Source organism: Suillus paluster (genome assembly GCF_016628075.1).
Source record: "Suillus paluster strain FC165 chromosome Unknown EDB91scaffold_2, whole genome shotgun sequence".
Taxonomy (NCBI): domain Eukaryota; kingdom Fungi; phylum Basidiomycota; class Agaricomycetes; order Boletales; family Suillaceae; genus Suillus; species Suillus paluster.
The window spans coordinates 28533-49826 of record NW_024537562.1 but is presented as its reverse complement, the minus strand read 5'-3'; the positions used below and the strand labels follow the sequence as shown (position 1 = coordinate 49826).

Here is a 21294-nt window from a genome sequence, read left to right as displayed (position 1 = left end):
CGTGGTATGATTGAAAATGGAAGCGACGGTTGTTTGGATTCAAAGCTTTTGCCAAACAACCACTCCCATTTTGGGATTGACACGTACTTAATTTGTTCTTGTCAACGTCACTCATACAAGCTGTTCATACTTTTCATCCTCTACACCACTCTTTCGACTTGTTTGACGTTTGAGACAATGGTATGTCTAATACAAAGCTTATATTGATCTACCTGACAAAACGCGCCTATCTAGCCCACCGAGTTTGACCTGCGAAGGAAGAATGCTCAATTCGCTAATGCAGTCCGGTCGGGCAAGAAAGCAGTGAAACCTTCACACCAGGAGAGATTGTCAAAAAGAAGTCCACTCAGCCTTTGGGCTCTGGGCATCGTCCTGTTTGTCGTTGTAGGTGGCGGTGAGTACGACCTATCTCGGTAAACTCTGATTCAGAATTTGACAACGCTACAGTGATATTTGAGCTAGCCAGGTTGGTATTCCTGTGATACGCGGTCACTCAGAGGAGGGAATATAAAATACACTACCACCATCCACCCCATGACGTCCGCAGCTAGGATTTCGAGGGCATACGTTACAGATATTGTATTCATGATCAGTTTTTGGATTCCATCGTTCGTTTCCTTCTACACCGAATACTCAACTACCGTCCGCCTCCACATCCACACCAGAATTACTAACGCTCGCGCTGATACTCATACTTTGGCTACGCGCACTGGTAGCTCCGCTAACTCCCACCGCCTTGGAAGGACCGGCTTCAGGAGTGATTTCGACGCCTTCCATAGCGTCGCCTTCGAGTTCCTTTTCGTCGATCTTTACTTCGTCGCCGGCCCAAATGCGCATAGTGGGTTGCCAGACCATCACCACGTTATCTTCGGAAGTGGTAGATGCAGTCCAGTTCTCGGCTTCTCCTGGCGCCCAGCAGAAGTCTGTAGGCCGTGCGGTGTGACCTGGAACCAAGTATCAACGATCTGAGTAGGTATACATATAAGTCTGACATACCTCCGTGAATGAACATAAGCTCCGGAGGTCCATCTTCCTGATCATCTGGTGTCTGCTCCACGCCAATCTGAGAAAGGTCCCAGATATTGATCCTTCGATCTCCTGAAGCAGATGCAAAGACTGATTTGGAGTGGGGAGACCATGCGAGGTGGAGCACTTCGTCCGTGTGTGACTCAAAAGTGTGCAACTTTTTAGTAGGTGCTCTGATATCGTGTAACACAATAGTCTGGAAAACGCAGAACTAAACTCCACCCAGACGAATGGTTGGGGTGTATGCGTACCTTGTCTGCACTGCCAGTGATGATGAGATGTTCGCATCCTGGGCTGAATGCGCACGACAAAATTTCTCTGTCGTGTGCTTGTATTTTTGTTGTAGCTTCAGTTGGAGCTCGGGTGTCCCAGCTAAGGAAGCCATGAGACCAATTGAACGAAAAGGCATCGAAGTCGCTCACAGCAGAAGCATCTTGTCGTCTCCCACACTAGCGAATACGTTTTCTTTGGTCGCATGCCAATCCACGTCCTTTTCAACAAATTAGTTGGTAGCTTCTGTGCGAACGGGAATGATGGTACGAACCCCAACAACAGAGTTGTGACCCTTGAAAACAGTTGTCGGCTCAATGGTAGCTTTGCCCTTTGTATAAGAGTTCACATCCCTGGAGAACATCAACAATCAAAACTTGCCCAAAAGCATTCCTCTCACCAGTGGCACACAGTCATATCTTCTGAAGCACCCAGAATATGTCCCTCCTTCGCTGGGCTCCAGGCCAAGCCGAAACTGCTCGTATTAAGCCACACATCCAGTTCAGTCAAACAAACCACCTACCCCTCCTTCGTCTGCCCAACCAATCTGATATCAGGCTTACAAACACCACCCCTCTCAGGCTCGCTCGAATGCTTCGTGCGATCAAAAATGAGCACCTGACCCGAGATAGCCTTCGTCGCGATCAAATCTGGGTTCTGCGGCATATAGCGCGCGCGGTTAACCTCGCCATCGTGGTTGATTTTCTGAATGATTTGGATGCGCGGTTGGGGAGGAATGGTGTGTCCACCAAGTTCGCCCCGTTGCTCGTCGTAGTTGTCGCGGTCGAGTTTCTCGGCGGTAGGGCCGTCGCGTGTGGGTATTTGGACAGTTGCGATTTGGAGGTAGTCTTGGGCTTGGTTGGAGGTGTGAGTACCAAGGAGGAGGCGGTGGGTGGTGTAGGGTTTGTTAGCTGGTCTGTACTAGCTCAGACGGAGGTCGGGGAGAAGAAGGATAGTGGAATACTTACGTTTCTTTGTCGGGGAACCATTGACACGTTAAACTTGGCCAATCGAGTGCGTGCGTGATGACCAGGTCATACAGGTATGGTGCGTTCTTTTTCCTGTAGAGGTGTTACGGTTTAAAAAAGCTTTCTCATTCAACAGAGTAGGATTATGTACCATGTTTTGTACTCCTGGAAAACGATCGTCCTGCTAAATTGGATGAAATTTCGAGGAAGCAGATTGTTAACTGACCTCGTTTATCAATTTGTTTTCTTCCTCAGCCGCGAGATCGTCTTCCATATCCTCGTCTTGAACGGTGGGCTTCATCTCCAATATTATTAGGTTGAACTAGAAAGACAAACAAATAATATTAATGCTGTAGCGGGTTTGGGTCAGCGAAGAACACGATGGCAGCAAGGAGGAAGATAACACGCGTCGGTTATGTGCGCGTCTACTATCCATAGGTGAAGTTCACTTAGTCACCGCCTATTTTGTGCAACCGCCAAATCAATGGGTCAGGTCTTCGACCAGGCACTTTGCACAGGGATTCGTAGCATGAACGGCAACTCCAGCCAACTGATTGGCGTGAAAAACGTATTTGACAAAATTTCGGTATGACAAAATCCACCGCATTTTGCCATAATATAGGAACGACTGACTGTCTTCCTTCTGACTAGGGGAGACTAGCATTTTGCTGATGGATTTGGAGGTCGCCTAAAGGAAGAGCCGCTCATCTGCAACGTGTGAATGCACTCAGGCTGGCGGATTGTGCGTCGACAACGAATTCGAACATACCCTGAAAGTCATCTGCATGATGAATATAATATCCATATTTCTGAGGCTCAAGTTCCGTCCATGTCCATGTCCTCATCCCCGTCCTTTTCCCCATCATGTCCCCACTTACCAAGGCATGGTCGTTAATAGTGGTCCTAGCTACTGCTGCGATTGTACCCAGAGGTGCTTTTGCGCAGACATCCACTGTGACTTGCGTCTCCGGCTTTGGTTGGGTGAATTTTTTAATTTTATTTAGCATAAAGATTTAGGTCTAATGCATGATTGGGTGATCTGCAGATGAACAACACTCTCCAGCAGAACCCTTGCACGGTTGCTGCCTACCTCCAGAGTGTCTGCTGGGGTGGCGGTACGTCTTTTTCGTTTCTTAGTATGCCTTAGCCTGGGATAACTAGGTTTGGTGCAGAATACACGATCGGTCCTTTACTTGCCGGTACCCTTTATGCAGCTCCTGATGTCATCGAAGCCAAAGCTTGCGCATGTAGTACCGTAGTCTACTCACTGATCAGTGCTTGCGGCGCTTGTCAGAACCAAACGTTCCTGAGGTGAATCGTATCGAATATGCTCGACTTCACGGAACGCTTATTTCCTTGCAGCTGGAATGCCTGGAGCTACAATTGCTCAGCCGCCGGTACCCCGGTACGCATCACAACGTCAGTCTAAAAGGTTCTTTATATTCTCCAAGTTTGTTTACCCCTTGACACGCAGATATCCGTATAACATTCCAAGTGGCACTCTGGTTCCGAATTGGGCTTACCTGAACGTCAGTACACGTGTTTTTATTGAATTCTCATAATCTAAGTCTTCTCTGAAGGTGACCAGTGGGAGTGGCACCTTCGACGCCACCCTGGCGCAAACCAATGGAGGTTAACATTCGGGCATACCTTTTCCGTTGTAGATGCACTTTCACTCATTTTCTCTTATAGATTCTCCTGAATCATCCGCGATCGCAGCACAATCCACTGTCACAGTCACTCATTCGACCACTTTGTTTGCTTCTTTGACCATTTATCCGACCACCGCCACAGGATCTTCAGCTACATCATCGTCATCGTCATCGTCATCGTCATCTAGTTCGAACGTTAGAGCTATAGCTGGGGGTGTTATCGGTGGAATCGTCGGACTTGCAGCCATCGTAGGCCTTGCGGCGTGGTTCTTTGTCAAACGCCGTCGCTCCTCCAAAGCGCCATTGACCGTGTTCAGCGCCATTGGCGGAGGTCCGGGTTATACTCAAAGTGCTTACTCCGCTAATTCTCATCCGTTCCCAATGCAATCCCAAATGACGCAGCAACCGCGTCTCTACGTATGTTTCTAATGATTTTGTAATGCATTAACTCATCTCCTGCACAGGATCCCGCCGACCCGACCACTTTCCCAACTTCTCCTCCCTCCCCTACCGTCTTAATCACCCCATCTAACATCTACGCAAACCCATCGATACCCTCTCATGTCTTCTCCCAACAATTGCGTCCCGGACAGTACATTGGTACCCCGGAGATTTAAATGCGAGCGCAAAGATGACCATTGGATGTGATTCCCTTACCATAATTTGACGACATTTATATATCCATGCAGCTGCGTGTCTGATCTATCATTTCTTGGCGTAGTGCTTATCGTTGTCGTGACAGACTATTCCTGTTACGTGTTGACCGAACCTCGGTCGAGCTCCCAATTATCCATCGGAACTTTACAATAGGACCGCTATGAAATTAAACTATGTGTGCACATGATTACACGTGAGGCGAGCGAAAGTCGTTAGGCACACTGCGAATGCGTGGTGCACCGCGGCCAGGTACACTGGTACATTTAATCGTGAAGCTATGCTGAATATACTGATATTGTATGCTGGCCTCTCGTTCACCCGGAAAATATAGCCGCGTGCGTGTCATTTCCTGCTTTAATAATGCTCATCCTAATGTTTGCATGCCTCCCCAATTACTCTCGTGCACTGATGCTAATCGATGTGCACAGGGTCGAACGTCGACGCTATCATGGCAGTGCAACGTTAGCGTGAATTCCCAAGCCTTAGACTGGAATCAAGACCCCAGACACAGGCAAGATTCTGCATGATCCTGCACAGGTTTAATGAACTACTCGGGTACTTGTTAGATCAGATCTGCGGAGACGCTGTGCAAATTTATGGTCTATAATCATATCCGTCCTGTGCCATGTGGCAGATAAGCCCTCGGGATCGAATTATTGTCGAGCAACCTGCGAGAAGTCTTTCACGATGCGGGGCAGTCCAAAAAAATGCATCTCAGCTCCGTGAAAGAGAAGATATCAGTGGGGATAATGTCAGATAATGGTGATGTGGCACCTCGACATAGGTAGATTGCAGCACTAATGTTGAATGATTCAACAGAAGTTGACTGCCAGACCCTATGATAGTCCAGGAAGTAACAGCTGTAACTTGGAGCATTGCATCTCCCATGTACATGGGGGAACAATCTCCAAATAAATTCTTCATTGATCCATGGTCTGCATTGGGGGCAATTGTTCCCTCATACATAGTCTCAAAATGCTGTACAGCAGGTTATCAAAATGGTAAGTGCAAGCACCTGTACAGCTTAAAGGAAGACACCAAGAGTCCTACAACAAGGCAGCCAGTATGACAATTTCCAACATCACCTCAATGGCAGAAGAAGCTATGCTATCCACTGCTCCAAGCATCACACCCATTCGAGCATTTGAAGAGCATGAAAATTCCCAACTCGTAGTCACAGTCTTCCCCACATCAGTAAAACACCCAGTTCCTTACCTTACTTATGTTTAGCTTGTTGGAGTCAGTCGAAATGGGAGAGTCGGAGGAGAACGGACCAGAGAGATGAAAGTGAAACCATACGAGCACAACGTCCAGGTATGACGAGGTGACACATTGACGTCGGCCGAGGCTCGTCAATATTGAGATGTCTATTCCTACGTTACACTAATTTACTTATCTATGCTAACCGTACTATAAAGAACGAGTCGCGTCGACCGAACATCTCAGATCTTTCCTAGAGTCTGAGATGTATGTTTTTATTCATTTCTACGCTAAACTATAGAGCTAACATACCATTAGATATATTTGTCTTTCCGGGTACTATACTCGTACAGAAATCTTTCCTAGAGTCTGAGATATATATTTGTCTTTCCAGCTCCCTCTTCGTCGCAGCCGCTCGATTAATCTCTTTATAGCTTTTCTTGTGCAACAAGCAAAAATAAGCAAGGGTGAAAATAAGTAGACAGCCAGTTGAAAAAGGCCACTCGTTGTCTGGATTTCTACTTGTTATTTCACTTGTTTTCCTTTTTTGCATGCAAAGCAATTTCTCATTCAATAATAAGTGTGCTGAAAGTGGCAGGAAAGCAAAAGAAGGGGGACCATCATGGTAGCCCATGGCATGCTCTGAATGAATACAAATTTTTGAAACATGATAGTTAAAAGTGGAATTCTCCTCAATGTCACTCTCAGGTCTGTGTTACGATATCAACAAGAAATTAATTTTATACTGATCACTAACCACTTACTTTTTGTATGGCGCCTGACACCAGGAATGGAGTGGGTATGCTGTGTCTGCAAAAATCCACTCTCCTTCATCAAGCAACACATCATGTTCCTTGAACACACATGTTTCAGAGAATGTAGTGTTGGAGTCCGAACGATCTGAACGATCAGAGACAAAGAAAACCGACCGATCTGAGATGGTTGAGGAGGGAGAGTGATAGGTGGTCCGAGCCCAAGCCAAAACGGACATTGACGAGCGATGTGTTGACGTCGGTGTTACGGGAAAGCCCGGCTTTCCAACAGTGCACTTGATAGGGTCAATCCCGTGTCTGCTTCATGGAGCACCAGGACGATGGAAGACTGAATGGAGGCTGTCCATCCAGAATGACTGACTAAAGGTTCAAAGAAGAAGCTAGAGTCGTATATCACAAGTGAAGATCAAGTTAGAGAATACATGGTCTAACTACTGTGGTATATATAGGTATCGTCCTATGAGTTCAGGGTAGGCTTGGGTAGCCAGAAAGCGTCCCAACTAGGTAAGCATCTATGTGAGTCATAAGGACTCAGAGATAAGGGTGCCGGTTCAACGGTAAGGGTCCAGGGTATGGTACCAGCGCAGTGGTAGGTGTCCAAGTCAGATAATGCTATCTGTCATGATAAGTGATAGGATAAACGATAGTCAGTACCGGTGTATTGGTAGGGGTGATAAGGGAGAAGCGCGCGGCTTCTATTGATCCCGGTCTAGGTCGGTTCCAGAGCTGTCTTGCTCCAACAGCTGTCATGCTGTGCTCTGCAGTTTAGTCACGTGCCGGTGACATCATCTGTCACGTGTTGTGACACGGTTGTGACAGCGATGTTTGGCGGAGACGATAGGGGTCTGAGAGTCCCTGTAACAGTCGGCTCATGTCCTGCAATATGTTACTTATTCATTTGATATATTTTTCATTTCTACACAGCTTACTATAAGAACGCCACTAGTAGCACGAGCGCATCTCAGCCTTTTCCAAGAGACTGAGATGTGAGTTGATAGTCTCTACGTATTGATTAGAACGCAGCTAATGAGTCATTAGTATACTTGTTCTTTAGGTACTTAGCTAGTTGCACAAGCCCTTTCCAAGAGACTGAGATTATACTTGTTCTTTAGAACGTCCCTGAAGGCCCGCAATATAATTACTCACCACAGGTTATGAGCCCTGTCTCGACCATGAATACTTCGCTCCCCAGCTCCAACACCACCCTGCTTAACATCCCGAAGCTTGCCGAAGACAGCTCGAACTGGATAACCTATAAGGAACGGACGTTAACAGCCATTGGCGCTAGAGGTCTGATGTGGTATACTGATGGTCGAGCAAGTGAGCCGAAACCCTTCGTGGTTGACCCGAAGATGAAGGCTATCGTGAAGCTGGATGGGACAACGCCTACGCAGGCGGATTACGATGAACTTGATAAATGTATGGACAAGTACCACCAGAAAACTCACTGGTAAAACAGCAGATATTTAGCACAATTACCAATCAGCTATTACTGCACGTCTAGTTGAAGCTGAAGGATGCATCAAAGATCTGGGAAGAGATATGTCAGATCCATGAGGGGAAGACAGAGCTGGTCCAGATAGACTTACATCGTCAGATGCAAGAGACGAAGTGTGATGAGGGAGGAGACGTCAGATCTCACTTTGCAGAGCTCATGAGGCTCCGTGAACTGCTTGCAGGCATGGGCATTGCGATCACCAACCCAGATTTTCATGCGATCATCCTGGGTTCCCTCCCTGAGTCCTATAGACCACTCCTGTCGTCCATCACAGCAGCCTCGAAGATCATGAAAACTCCTGTCACATCCTATGAACTGGTCACCATCATAACTGAAGAGTACGAGCACAGACAGCTTACCGAATGACGCCCCAGCAAGAAGGGAGCTAGCGCAGCTCTCTTGCCATAAAAGAGGCAAAAGGCAAAGGGCGGACTTCACCATCCTCCACCAACAAGACTAACCCCGATGTTACCTGTTTTGACTGTGACCGAAAGGGTCATTACAAAACAGACTGTTGGAGACCTGGAGGGAGGAAGGAAGGACAAGGTCCGAACCAGCAGAGGAAGAGAGGGGAAAAGACTCAGAAGCAAGCGGCAAATTCTGCAGCTGAGGCCGACTCCCAAGATCAATACACTTTCGTCATGTCAGACTTAGCGAGTGTAGCGAAAGACCTGGGCTTACCCATCAAGAAGAGAGGTGCAATTGTCGACTCAGGAGCAACGTCACATTTCTGCCTCGATTGCTCAAAGTTCACCAATTTCGTTACCATTCCTCCCCAAGATGTGCATACTGCAGACGGTTCGACTCTTAGCACGATCAGATGAGGAGATGTACAGATTGACCTACCCCTCGGTGAGAAGCACACAACGGTGACACTGAAGAATGCGCTATATGCACCTACCATGGCTTTTACCCTCATTTCCACCAATCGCATCATGGCAGGGGGCCTAGCTGTCCTTTTTGAAGGCTGCATGTGCAAGATATTGTTGAAAGGGCCACCGCACCGCGTCATCGCAGAAATTCCTCAAGTAGAGGGTCTATATAGTGTGGTAGTGAGTCGTCAGAGACATCACACTAAGGTTGCAACCATGAAGCTTACCGTTAATGAGGTGCATCACATCCTCAGACACATCTCTCAAACCGCTGTCATAGACGCGGTGAAGAAGGGCCTCATCTCAGGCGTTGAAATAGACCCTAACTTGAAACCAGAATTCTGCGATATCTGTGTCAAAGCGAAGTCAGCCAGAAAGCCATTCCCAGATGAAAGTACAAGACGCACACTCAGATATGGAGAGTTGGTACATATCAATCTCTGGGGGCCAGCGCAGACCGCGAGTTTAGGCGGGTGCCTATACTATATCAGCTTTACTGACGACTATAGTCGTCAGACGAAACTTCAATTTTTGAAGCTCAAAAGTGAGGCACTCACCGCATTCAAGGCATATGAGGCATGGCTAGCGCGTCAATCTCCTGGTGTTCATTTGGCTAAAGTCCGTTCGGACCGAGGGGGAGAATATCTGAGTGCTGATTTCGATGACTACTTGTGTCAATTGACAGTACATGACTCACCCCAGCAGAACGGCGTGGCAGAACATCTGTTATGACCCACGTCCCTTAACCTAACTAGTAGGTGTCTGGAGTTGGAATCACACCACAGGACTCAGTCTGAAGAGGATAAAACAAGGGTAGGATTGAGAGGGAACGTCTAGGCCCTACGATAACGTAGAAACGAGGAGGTTAAGTCTAAGGAGTACTACTGACTACTACCTAGACTATATACTACTATTGGGGCGGAGCTATCTGAGTATGAAAGGTATGTGATATAACTATATACGGTCATAACATTGCACCTAAGGTATAGGGCGTCTTATCAACCAATCAACTACAAGAAGAGAAGGGTAAAGGGTTCATAGGGCCAAGGGTATCAGTAATTAAGCAGGGTTCTCAGGGACTGCTTCTATTCAGGGTGGACGAAGATTAAGAAGGGTGTGAGAGAGTTCTGTGATAAGAAGTCTCGAGCGGTAATTAAGGATCTCGATAAGAGATGGATCTTGGGATCTAGATCTGAGGATCTAGATAGGATCTGGATCTGGAGATGTATTGAGTATGATCGGATCTAAGGGTTCTCCAGAGTCTTCGGTAATGAACATGCTTCTCTATGAGCGATGCTTCTGTGATAGGGGTTCGGGGTTCTTGCTGTGACTGTGCAACAGGTTCTAATGTAAGGGGTTCGGTAAATGACAGAGGTAACTCTTAACATGTCATGTGTGAAGATGTGAAGGTCTGCGATGTGAAGGGATGATGACTCTTCGAGAGATAACCCGTAAAGTACTCTCGGTTATGGTTCGATCATAGAGGCATGTAGATGCTTATGATGTAACCCGTTGCCTAATCGTAGGACTTCTAAGGATGTGATGAGTTCGTATGTCTATGGTTACGGATAAGGATGGATGACGTCGATGTAGTATAGATGTGATGTAAAGATAGTGGTCGTTAGCCGGTTATCCATCTTATCTTATCAGGGATCTATCTAATCTAATCTTATCGGATAAGGTGACTTAGGGTTCGATAATCGAAATTTAGATGCAGTTGGTAACATTCATGACAACATCTTAATTGAACGTTAGTGGAGCGCACGCGCGCAATGCTTATCGCAAAGGACTTACCAAAGTTCCTGTGGGCCGAAGCAGTGAGCTACACAACCTGGTTGAAGAACAGACTTCCCTCCCATGTGACCCCCACCACTACACCCTACGAACTCATTTGTAATATGAAGCCAAGCCTGGCGCAAGTGCATGAATTCAGGACAAGGGTAAGTTGGAGGCAAGGGCAGAAGAAGCTATCTTCGTTGGAGTGGATGTAGAAAGCAAGGGATATAGGGTCTACTGGCCGATGAAACATCGCATTTCCATGGAGTGCAGCGTCACTTTCACGCCCACAGAGGTACTGGTACCAGAGGATGTCATGGACGAGGGGGAGCCAAGTGGTTCCGCCACTGCGAGCGACGCACCCAACAACCTACCAAACAACCCTGGCAATGCAGAAGGCATCCAGACCATCCCTCAGGCACCCTCTACACCGCCCAGACCAACCGCCAAGCAAGTCACCCCACCGCCAGTGCCACACGTCACGCGAAACAGACCTCTTCCTGGGTACTATGCAAGACTGCAGGAAGGACAGACGGCATCAGTCGCGATCGAATCCTTGCTAGAAGTGTCAGAATTGGACTTACTGGATGAGGAGCCCCATATCCACCTTGCCTTAGCAGCCGCCAAGCCAGAACCAACCCTGCAGCAAGCCCTGAACGGCCCCGACAGAGTTGAGTGGCAGGAAGCTGTAGACTACAAAATCAGTCAGCTCGAGAAGCTAGGGACATGGGAGATAGTAGACGCACCTCATGATGCAAATCTGATACCATGTCACTTCGTCTTGGCCACCAAACGCAGTCCCAATGGCAAAAAAACTCAAACTCCAGGCCCATCTCATCGCGAATGGTCAGAGGCAACAGTACAGAGTCAGTTACTTCGACATGTTCGTGCCCACCGCCAACATGAGCACACCATTCGAACGGTTCTGATGATGGCTGTGCAGAGAGACTGGGAGATACATCAAGTCGACATCAAAAGTGCATACCTCTATGCCAGTATCCAGGAGGAGATATATATGAGGGCACTGCCTGGCTATCTGAAGGATGGGCAGCAAGGAAAGGTGTTAAGGTTGCTGAGAAGCTTACCTGGGCTGAAGCAAGCAGGCTTCGAGTGGGCAGAAGAGTTAGCGGGCGTTTTTGCAAAGCTGGGCTTCACGCGATCGAAGGTCGACCAGGCAGTCTACTTCAAATGCGGCAATAAGGAACATATCGTCATCACTGTATCAGTCGATGATATGGCCGTCACCGCCAACCATATCTCCCACATCAAGCACTTTAAAGTGCAGCTGCTCGAATTCTTCGAGATATCGGATCTAGGGGAGCTTAACCGGTTGTTAGGACTTAAGGTAACAAGAGACCATGAAGCGCGCACCTTGACTCTATCCCAGAAAGCCTACGTGGACACCATAGTCGAGCAGTTTTACCTAGGGGATGCGAAGAACACGTTAACACCAATGGAACCAGGTGCTATCCTATCCATTGATCAGTCTCCTGGTACAGCAGCGCAGCTAGAGGCGATGTGCGATGTACCATATCAACGAGCAATCAGATCCCTCATGTACACAGCCACCAGCACATGACCTGACATCACATTTGCCGTTGCCACCCTGTTGCAGTTTATGCGCAACCCTGGTAGGACCCACTGGGAAGCCACCAAGTGCGCATTGCGTTACCTGAAGGGTACTGTGGATTTTGAACTTACCCTTGGTTCCATGGACGGAGGTATTGAGGCATTCATCGATGCTGACTGGGCATCGCAACCCCACAGACATTTGATGTCTGGATATATTGTCATGCTAAACGGCGGCCCCGTCACTTGGAGTGCACAAAAGTAGCTGCTGATCGTGTTGTCTACTGCAGAGGCTGAGTACATCACCCTGACTAGTGTTGCAAGAGAAGTACTTTACCTTCAGTACCTCATTGGAGAGCTCTATGAACCAACCCCACTCCCTACCCCCATTTTCTGCAACAATCAAGCAGCAATAGCGCTTGCGTCAAATGGAAAATTCCAATCCTGAACCAAGCACATCAACTTACGGTATCACTTCATCCGTTCCCACGTTAAGAACAAGACTTTCCAACTGTTCTACTGCCCGACTGACCATAATGTCGCCGATGCATTCACCAAGGCCCTACCTTGGCCGCGCCTGCAAAAGCTACGAGGGCAAATGTCCCTGGCTTGTGCTCAAGGGGGAGTGTTGGAGTCCAAACGATCAGAACAATCAGAGACAAAGAAAACAGACCAATCCGAGATGGTTGAGGAGGGAGAGTGACAGGTGGTCCGAGCCCAAGCCAAAACGGACATTGACGAGCGACGTGTTGATGTCGGCTCGTGTCCTGCAATATGTTACTTATTCATTTGATATATTTTTCATTTCTACATAGCTTACTATAAGAATGCCACTAGTAGCATGAGCACATCTCAGCCTTTTCCAAGAGACTGAGATGTGAGTTGATAGTCTCTACATATTGATTAGAACGCAGCTAATGAGTCATTAGTATACTTGTTCTTTAGAACATCCCCAAAGGCCTGCGATATAATTACTCACCACATGTAGTTGCATCATGCTGGCTACCAGGGAGGCCAACTGAATAATCAATGGTGCACAAGTCAGGAGTCAAAACAATCTACTGCCAACATTAGATATTTGCACTATCAAGGTATCAGAGATGCAAATACCTGCACATTAAGAGAATAATTAGACTTCCGGTCATACCAAGTGTTCCCATAAAAAGCAGGTCAAGCATATAGTGGAACCAATGTGCCATCGACCATCACCCAACCATCCTGCCAAGCAGGACAGGAGTTCTCCTCCACCCATATCTTTGCCTCCTCTTTCTCATCTGCATCAGCAAATCACTTTGCCTCTGTGGGCTCTGTACAGCTCTGTACAGAAGGGACCAAGCTGTGGCCAGCCATTTTTTGGTGGTGGGAAAAAAAGTGTTTTGCTGATGTGACATTGGCCAGTAAAGGGCAGAGTGGCGAAAGCAATCACTACAGATGGCCTTCATAACATGCTGCATGATGAGGTGAACAGTGCCATAACCAACACCAGCCCACAGAGCTACTAATTGAGTGCTGATTGCATTGCCATAATGGCCAAAATGATATAAAGCAATTGCTACCTGTGCTTCAATAGGCATCTGTGGGACATTGGTCTGCATCAGCAAAACCCTAACCCTATGTGCAGCATTGTGCAACACTGCACAGCAATCACAGTGTCACAGCGAGGTCCCCCCATGTACAGCGCTGCACAGTGTTGCACACTACACAATTTCTCAATAAAACATAATTGTTAGCATACCATCTTGTTATATATATGTTTGTGACTAGATTACACTCATTTTTACATAGAATCAGTACCTGTGTGATGCTGCAGAGCCTTTACAAAAAACTCTGTGTGACCTGTGACACACTGTGTGGCTGTGGCGCTGTAGCCAAATCAGGGTTTTGCTGATGTGGCTATGGAACACTGGATCATCCTGCAGGGCAGAGACAAGCACATCAAAGCAATCAGGGGTTACCCGAACATAGGCTCTGAAAATCTCAGGTTGTGTAAATTTCCACTCCACAAGGAGAAGGCACAAATTTTTGCCAGTCTTGACAATTGGCTCCCTGTCTACAAGGTATCTCCGAGAGTATAATGAGCCTACCACACCAAGTAAAACATCACTGGTTGTAGGCATCAGCCAGTCATCATCTGACTCTGAGCTGTCAGAACTTCCTGAAGAACTCAAATCAGAACTAGAAGAGGTAGGATCGACAAGGACTTGGGATTCTGCTACAAGTGCTGCAAGATATGCCTCAAGCATGGATTCTGCAGCTTTTTGGCGTTCAGTCAGGAAGGGCATGATGTTTTTACAAAGGTTTTTGATGCATTCTACCACAAATGTCGAACAACAATAAATTAAACTCCGACACAGCAAAGTGAAAATGGTGGTGTCAAATCTGTCAAAATCAGGTCGAAATTGAGGGATGTCAAAGTTGAAATCAGATTTCGACGTTTTTGAGCATCCAAGTCCAAATTGATGTCCAAATCGGCCTCCGAAATCAACTTTGAACTCCCCTAATGAATACACTTGCTGGTCGATTCAGTGTTATGCTTGAAGTTAATCGGTTCAGTGGCTAACCTACTGAAATTCATTTGTTCTACTTCCCACAGTGTATTCACCTATGTTGAGGACATCTCAATCCCAGAATATCCGGGACATCTGGGATATCCAACCCATCCGTCCCACTTGCCTGCATAATGCAAATCTCACAGTCACAACATACCACGTGACCCACAGCCATGATGCAAATGGGTTGTGCATGTTGGCTGACATGGTGACCATGGCTGCTACCCAGCCAGCGCTTGCAGTACTGCAAACACTACAGGCCGAACTCTCCCCTGGCTCGCCATTGACATTTAGTAGCCTTTTCAGGTTCATAACCCTGGCATCGACACTTAGGAACGACATCTTACTCGTCCAAGCTGTATCACACCCCTCCAATACTGCTCCCGACTTTATCTCTCCTGCCATCAATTTGTTCTTGGCAGCCTGTTGTGATCTCAGCGAAAGTGATGTAGATGTGTACTGGAAGGTTCTCAAGGATGTTGTGTGGCATAGCAATGGAGATATATTTGGTATCGAGGACATGTTCCCCTTGTTTGCAAATCATGGGTGACAATATGGAATCAGTGCATATTATCATTTTGTACAGGGATAACTACTGAGAGCATCGATAGCACCATGAGCACTTTATCCTCCTCACCAGATGTGCCTGACCGAAGGCTGTCCCGCTCATGCGAAGGCTTCTGTCCTCAAGAAAGCCGAGCAATGACAGATCGTTCTATATACATTGGACGATGGCCCAATTGCTATATACTCTATCCACCTCTATTGTGCAGGTATGTTCTACTATCTAGTGTGTGATCATTGCCCTCATATTGAGGTGCTTGTGACAGAGTGCAACACCAATTACCACCATGGATATAGCATCAATGACATCCACCTGGGACCTAGAGAATCTCATCTTTCTAAATGTGCCAGCCAACTCCTCTGACCATTCAAAACCAGCTTGCTTCAACCTGGGCAAACTCCTCAGCAGTCTCAGCACCTTGTCCTCATCTCCCCTCTTCAAGTATCCAGGCAGCGCCCTCATATAGATGGTCTCCTTGATCTCCACATAAAGGTAGGTGCTCTTGATGTCTACTTGATGAATCTCCCAGTCTTGCTGAGCGGCCATGGTGAGGACAGTCCTTATGGTAGACATGTTGGAAGTTGGTGCGAAAGTCTCGAAGTAGTCATGGCCGTATTGCTGGCGCTGCCCATTCGCGACGAGCCTAGCATGAAGCTTCAGCTTCTGGCCGTCAGGGCCTCGCTTAGTAGCTAGTACAAAGTGGCATGGGATGATGTTAGTGTTTGATGGTTTGTCAGCGACTTCCCACGTTCCCAGTTTCTCAAGTTGACTTATTTTGTAGTCTATCGCCTCCTGCCATTCTACTGCGTCTGGACCATTCAACGCCTGGCTCAGGGTTGGTTCCACTTCTGCGGCTGCTAGAGCAAACTCCTGCCAGTGAGTTACCACATCTTCATCCACAAAATCTGACTCTGTGGCCTCAAAGATGGGCTCCACTGCAAGGTTCGCTCTCTCTCCCTCGTTAAGTGCCATGTATCTCATGTGCGCCCGAACAACGACTGCAGAGAGAGCACATGTGTATCACTCTCACATTGCGCATTATGTTGGAAATTTGAAGAAGATATACCCTACCTTCGCTCTGTGTCCAAATCACCATGCTGCCTTCCATATATACGACTATCTACTTCTATTTGGCCTCTTGGTGGTGCTTTCCTTTCGAACGTTTGATTGGAATACTTCAGCATCTTCCAGTAAACTATAAGACTGGTGAGTCTTTACAGAACACCAGTGTGTAATAGCGGGACTGACTTTTCAAGGCGAGTTGGAAACTACCATGTTATACTTGTTTATCAAAACTTCAAAACTTCACCATTGGCTTAGTCAACTTGATTGTCCACCAGCTATTCAAGAGTGCAAATTTCTGTTTGACAGCACGTATGCTCCCAAGAGCGCTTCAACTCTCAGTGAAGAACTTGCTGAAGATCCTTTGGACGACAGTTTACAGGCTCCTTCCTCCGCTGTAGCTGTGGCTGTTCCTGAAGACTTGTTTGCGCTTATAAAACAACGCACAGCAATATTACACACACAACTAGAATTCAACGGGATTGTCTACGGCAGAGCCTCTACTCACGTCAGGAATAGTCAAGTTTTTTTTATCCTCAGGGTGACCAGTCATCGTCTCCTGTCCCTGGCAGTATCCAACATATCTATGCTATGCCCACAGGTGAACTGGTGTTTGCTGTCCACAAGCTCCTCCCGCGTCATGATCAGACCATTGATCCATTTGCTATGTATCCTCGTTTTCCCACTAAAATGTACTTGTCAAGCTCAAGTAGTCATTTGGAAAATGTCAAGGTATCCTGGGTTGTTGGTCACTTTGCTCGATGGGCAGTTTCAAGTGATATGGTAGTCATATTATCTCTATCTCACGTGAGTACATTCATTCACCTCCCGAAATCACCGGTGTCTGACTACTGTCAAACAGGATTGATTTTCAGTTTCACTCTACTACATAGATTCACGTACATGTATATAACTCATTGTCTAGTCCCGTAATATTTTGCATCTCAAACTTAAGTGGGTGATGACATTGTAAGTGGGCGATGATTCAGCCGTGAGTGGGCAATCGTCAGGCGATCGGTTTTATCTGGAGATAAAACTTGATGATTTATTTTACGTTTTATTGTCAGGGGGTATTTTGAATTTTAACGCCCGTCTAAGCGACGGTCTAAACTTCATACATGAGCAGATATTCAGTCACGTGCGATAGTTGAAGTTTTTTCGAGTCTTAAATGTGAAGTTTCATTTCGAAGTTTATGCCAGCATTAAAGATATATTTATATTTCTTATTATCATTGATGTTCAGACAGTAACAAAATGTTCACTGATACTTTATATTTCTCTTGTCGTGCAAGATCTCTTTAACATTTGAAATTTTACATCCGCTTAGACGACAACCTTAGTATTACACTACATCATCTTCTGATATCATACCCTCCCAGGCCCAATGTCCGGATTGTACCCAGCATACCCTCCTCACGCGCAGTGATGTCCGGACTGGCGATATGGGTGGACCACCACATTTGACGTTTGATATCAGGACCCGAACCCGGGTGAAACGGTCGATTTCTGTCCGGACACGGACCCGGGTCCGAGAACGGTCTAACAAAAGATTGTGTACTCCCAAACTTCATTTCAACTGCTATCCGGCGCTATGTTCATTCAACATCGTGCCTATAAAGGCTCGGATTGAACGCGTTTTGAGGGGCAGTTCAAACCGCTGTAGTTCAGGTGAGATATTCTCATATTCCGAATTCACGTCTGCACCAAGAGTGAAATAGCAGTTTGGGACTCTGGGTGGTCTATAGGTATATAAGGAGTTGTCGGACGAAAGCAGGGCGACAAGACCATTATAGTTCTTTCTCCCATTTAGCAACGAGCTTCTCGAGGTCGAACTGTGGGTCTTCTGGGTTTGTGATGACTACAGCGCAAAGTTAGGATTAGTACACACGAATTCGAACAATAGGAAACGCGGATGGGAGTGCGAAACATGAGTACAAGACCCAAGGGCGAAATTTGACACAGGGAAAAATCATGGGTGTAAAATGAAAGCTAGGACTCACCGCCGTTCGACCCCTCTGCATTCTCCTGCTTGTATCTCCATGCATCCTTTGCTTGCGCTATCAACTGTTCACGTTGATGTATAGCGTGGTGTTCCTTGTCTGAGTCATGGGCTTTTTGCAGCGACCGGCGGTGGTAGATGCCATAGAAAACACCCGACAGGAGAGCGCTGTAACGAGCAACCTAGAACGAAACCACATGCAGACGCTTGAGTTTAACAGACTGTAAATGCGAAGAACGGCGCACGTTAAGTGTGGTGGACATTATTTGACCTTTTTTTGGACTTTCGACCGGGAACTTCTAAAAGAAAAGAGTGCACTTCGAACGTCAGCGGAGCGAGCAGATGCAAGTAACGGAAGACGGACCTGCCTAGTTGTGCTTATAGAAAAGCTACTCTGCAAGTTTCGTTCTTCCCGACCAACCTAGCGGAGCAAGTCGGCGTTTGCCGCTGACGTAATCTCATGTCTTCCGGAACGGCGCACTTGATCATCCTGAAGACCTGCAGTAACTTATGACGGACCACGTCCCGCTCTTACAGGGCAGTTGTTTCTGCCAGGCTGTTTCATACGCCATCTCTACCCCTCCGGTTTTGAGCGCGTATTGTCACTGTTCGAACTGCCAGAGATTGACTTGTGAGATGGGACCACGTTGATTTTGGTCACGAATAATAATTCTCGATCCCAGCGTGTCCATTCATTCACACTGTGCATTTCGACGTTTCTGCGTTCACATGGACACATCCAGAACCACACGAGTCTCAGTTAGACTTCTACGACAATCCCCTCAAGCCGTACAAGCGACGATTCAGGTGCAAAACCTGCGGCGTTGGGATTGCGTCGTACAACTCTCACACCAACCGCGTTAGCATATGGGGCGCAACCTTGGGTAGAAATGAGGAAAGGAAGATTGTTGGGTGGGATATTGCGAAGCCAACTGCTCATATTTTCTATGGAACGCGGATGCTGGATGTCAATGACAGTTTGAGTAAATGGGAGGGATATGAATCGAAATCAGAAAGATTGGACTAGATACCTTGTCGTGAAATTGACCTCATTGTTCAAAATGACGAGCAAGTGGAAGTTGCAGTTCCCGGCGCTCCGAGTAGCCCGGTCCAACCTACAGACTACCCACAGTTCACAACTGGCCAATGCATAAGTAGCTTGAACTTTCTCTTCCCTCATCTGTTGACCTCCACGCCAGCGCTTGCGACACATTTGACAAGCTTCTCAAGGATACTACTGTCAAAAAAAACATGGACGAGGATGTGGATATGGATGCTCCTCAGATTTCAACTCTCAGGGAAGAGAACACTCCTCCGCCTTCTCGAACTTCAAAATTCCGTGTAAAGTTGCTGGTAACAGAGAAAAAAGGCAAGGGAAAGTCGTCCTCACCTAGTGTACCAGCTAGCAACAAGAAGGTTGCTCCACAACCACCCGTTCCCCCACCACCACCGCCTGCCCCGCAGACACGACCCCAAAGTGATGATGACGTCGAAGAGGAGGACGAGGAGGATCAGCTCATTGATGACGAAGACGAATTGCAACAGTCTGCTGCTACCCCTGCAGTTACTGTCTCAACCGGTGGTACGAAGCGGAAGGCGCCAGCGAGGAAGCCAAAGCCAAGGAAGAGTGAAAAGCAGGACAAGGATATCGACAAAAAGCCGCATGGTTAGCCCCTCTTCCTACTCAACCAAGGTCTATTAAACAGTATAACTTAGTAGAACAAGGCGAGCAACCTGATGCTCAGGATGTCAGTATATCCGCGGTTGCTGATAAACCACCACCGAAGAAGAGGGCAGCACCCCGTAGGCCTGCTGCTACTCAACGTTCCAGAGCAAAGGCCCCTCCAAAGTACGTGTATCAGAATCAAGATTATTTCAACCATTCAATGGCTCTCAGGGCGGTAAAGACTTTGGCAGTGCCTCCGTTGGATGATGGAGCACTGAGTGAGTGTAAGTACTATCTCGCTTCACATAGGCTTCAGATTAACTCGTTCTGCATCAGCATACGCCGGTACTGCACCGTCATCACCACTTCCTCTTGCTCGTGAGGGCGGTTCTGAGCATGAGGACATGGAGCATGCGCCTGCTCCTCCTCCAGCCGAGGGCATAGCAGAAATTGCGCCCCTTCCTGTCTACCCTCTACCGTCCAAGCCGTTCCCCGTCCAACCTCCCCCAAAGATTGGAACAGGCTTCGCACCCATGTTGCCCCTCGATCGAAGCGGAACCAAAGTACGTCGTTGGAGAACCGCAAACCGTGAAATACGGGGCATCGCAGGCGGGCGATGGTTCGCTAGATCATGGGTTGGCGACAAAGAGTCTGAATTTGCCAATGCAACAGCCGCAACTCATAAGAACGGCGACGCAGACAAGATTGCGATGCCAAAAGGCGGTGGTTCAATATCTGCGCCGTTGCTCGGAAAGGGGTCTAGCAAATCCAAAGCCTCCCGTGCTGCGTCCGGCATATCAGCTGCGCCTTCACGAGCAGGGTCTATTATTCCTGATCATCACCCTGTGAAGGCTCCTTCGAAGATGCGCAATATTGTCGCTGGGCCGGCGTCTGAAGCGGAGGGCAATGACCCTCTCGTACAGAACACGCCAGAGAAGATGGAGTCATAGGTGGTTTATCGTCTAATTATGTTTGTATCTTGCATTAATTACATACTATACCCTCGGTGTATCGTTCTATTATTATTGGTTTGCAGCATGCACTGATGACAGCGCAATGCGCATGACTGAGGGGTGTGTGACGGGCTACTCATGTGACGAAGCTGTGACCATGACTTCGATCCAATTTGGTACACACTAATACGTAGCTTGCAACATCCAGCCTCTCTGAACGCGCTCTCTACTCGAATTCG

The 21294-nt window shown here is 47.4% G+C and overlaps 10 protein-coding genes across 10 annotated transcripts; 5 read left to right on the top strand and 5 right to left on the bottom strand.

Moving 5' to 3' along the window:
* Nucleotides 1-234: 234 nt before the first annotated feature.
* On the top strand, nt 235-482 carry EDB91DRAFT_1042563 (uncharacterized protein; the record flags this gene model as incomplete). The annotated part of the gene is made up of 2 exons (XM_041313002.1): nt 235-394; nt 448-482. Coding segments are annotated over 2 exons (195 nt in total), but the record flags the coding sequence as incomplete, so codon positions are not given.
* A 151-nt stretch (nt 483-633) lies between these two features.
* Nucleotides 634-2565, bottom strand: EDB91DRAFT_1241974 (WD40-repeat-containing domain protein; the record flags this gene model as incomplete). The annotated part of the gene is made up of 10 exons (XM_041322137.1): nt 634-944; nt 997-1222; nt 1278-1398; nt 1449-1516; nt 1571-1649; nt 1697-1771; nt 1820-2212; nt 2265-2357; nt 2416-2429; nt 2491-2565. 10 exons carry the CDS (start codon nt 2563-2565, stop codon nt 634-636), a joined length of 1455 nt encoding a protein of 484 aa, XP_041183434.1.
* A 131-nt stretch (nt 2566-2696) lies between these two features.
* Nucleotides 2697-4533, top strand: EDB91DRAFT_1332613 (uncharacterized protein; the record flags this gene model as incomplete). Its single annotated transcript, XM_041325405.1, has 9 exons — nt 2697-2850; nt 2916-3245; nt 3310-3379; nt 3437-3511; nt 3627-3669; nt 3739-3793; nt 3845-3896; nt 3957-4333; nt 4381-4533. Exons 2-9 carry the CDS (start codon nt 3129-3131, stop codon nt 4531-4533), a joined length of 942 nt encoding a protein of 313 aa, XP_041183433.1. The 5' UTR covers nt 2697-2850; nt 2916-3128.
* Nucleotides 4534-6533: 2000 nt separating this feature from the next.
* Nucleotides 6534-6764, bottom strand: EDB91DRAFT_1042455 (uncharacterized protein; the record flags this gene model as incomplete). The annotated part of the gene is made up of 1 exon (XM_041312994.1): nt 6534-6764. The coding sequence occupies one exon, from the start codon at nt 6762-6764 to the stop codon at nt 6534-6536; it is 231 nt and encodes a 76-aa protein (XP_041183432.1).
* A 6702-nt stretch (nt 6765-13466) lies between these two features.
* Nucleotides 13467-13856, bottom strand: EDB91DRAFT_1042132 (uncharacterized protein; the record flags this gene model as incomplete). The annotated part of the gene is made up of 1 exon (XM_041312976.1): nt 13467-13856. The coding sequence occupies one exon, from the start codon at nt 13854-13856 to the stop codon at nt 13467-13469; it is 390 nt and encodes a 129-aa protein (XP_041183431.1).
* Nucleotides 13857-13905: 49 nt separating this feature from the next.
* On the bottom strand, nt 13906-14543 carry EDB91DRAFT_1076832 (uncharacterized protein; the record flags this gene model as incomplete). Its single annotated transcript, XM_041314890.1, has 2 exons — nt 13906-13941; nt 14109-14543. The coding sequence occupies 2 exons, from the start codon at nt 14541-14543 to the stop codon at nt 13906-13908; spliced, it is 471 nt and encodes a 156-aa protein (XP_041183430.1).
* A 322-nt stretch (nt 14544-14865) lies between these two features.
* On the top strand, nt 14866-15360 carry EDB91DRAFT_1241970 (uncharacterized protein; the record flags this gene model as incomplete). The annotated part of the gene is made up of 1 exon (XM_041322136.1): nt 14866-15360. The coding sequence occupies one exon, from the start codon at nt 14866-14868 to the stop codon at nt 15358-15360; it is 495 nt and encodes a 164-aa protein (XP_041183429.1).
* A 2414-nt stretch (nt 15361-17774) lies between these two features.
* Nucleotides 17775-18849, bottom strand: EDB91DRAFT_1095220 (ATP synthase E chain-domain-containing protein). The gene is made up of 4 exons (XM_041316926.1): nt 18801-18849; nt 18682-18735; nt 18438-18618; nt 17775-18295 (listed from the first exon to the last, which is right to left on the bottom strand). Exons 2-4 carry the CDS (start codon nt 18697-18699, stop codon nt 18225-18227), a joined length of 270 nt encoding a protein of 89 aa, XP_041183428.1. The 5' UTR covers nt 18700-18735; nt 18801-18849; the 3' UTR covers nt 17775-18224.
* A 97-nt stretch (nt 18850-18946) lies between these two features.
* Nucleotides 18947-19463, top strand: EDB91DRAFT_1042905 (Mss4-like protein; the record flags this gene model as incomplete). The annotated part of the gene is made up of 2 exons (XM_041313025.1): nt 18947-19067; nt 19120-19463. 2 exons carry the CDS (start codon nt 18947-18949, stop codon nt 19461-19463), a joined length of 465 nt encoding a protein of 154 aa, XP_041183427.1.
* Nucleotides 19464-19575: 112 nt separating this feature from the next.
* EDB91DRAFT_248784 (uncharacterized protein) lies at nt 19576-21195 on the top strand. The gene is made up of 3 exons (XM_041326589.1): nt 19576-20102; nt 20156-20386; nt 20439-21195. Exons 1-3 carry the CDS (start codon nt 19688-19690, stop codon nt 21050-21052), a joined length of 1260 nt encoding a protein of 419 aa, XP_041183426.1. The 5' UTR covers nt 19576-19687; the 3' UTR covers nt 21053-21195.
* Nucleotides 21196-21294: the final 99 nt, after the last annotated feature.

What these genes read in the sequence shown, in the direction of transcription:
- EDB91DRAFT_248784 (XM_041326589.1), top strand. Translation starts at nt 19,688, where the DNA reads ATGGACGAGGATGTGGATATGGATGCTCCTCAGATTTCAACTCTCAGG. An exon ending in TATCGACAAAAAGCCGCATG is followed by an intron (nt 20,103 to 20,155) that starts GTTAGCCCCTCT and finishes ATAACTTAGTAG; the next exon opens with AACAAGGCGAGCAACCTGAT. An exon ending in TGATGGAGCACTGAGTGAGT is followed by an intron (nt 20,387 to 20,438) that starts GTAAGTACTATC and finishes GTTCTGCATCAG; the next exon opens with CATACGCCGGTACTGCACCG.
- EDB91DRAFT_1095220 (XM_041316926.1), bottom strand. An exon ending in TGCAGAGGGGTCGAACGGCG is followed by an intron (nt 18,296 to 18,437) that starts GTGAGTCCTAGC and finishes TTTGCGCTGTAG; the next exon opens with TCATCACAAACCCAGAAGAC.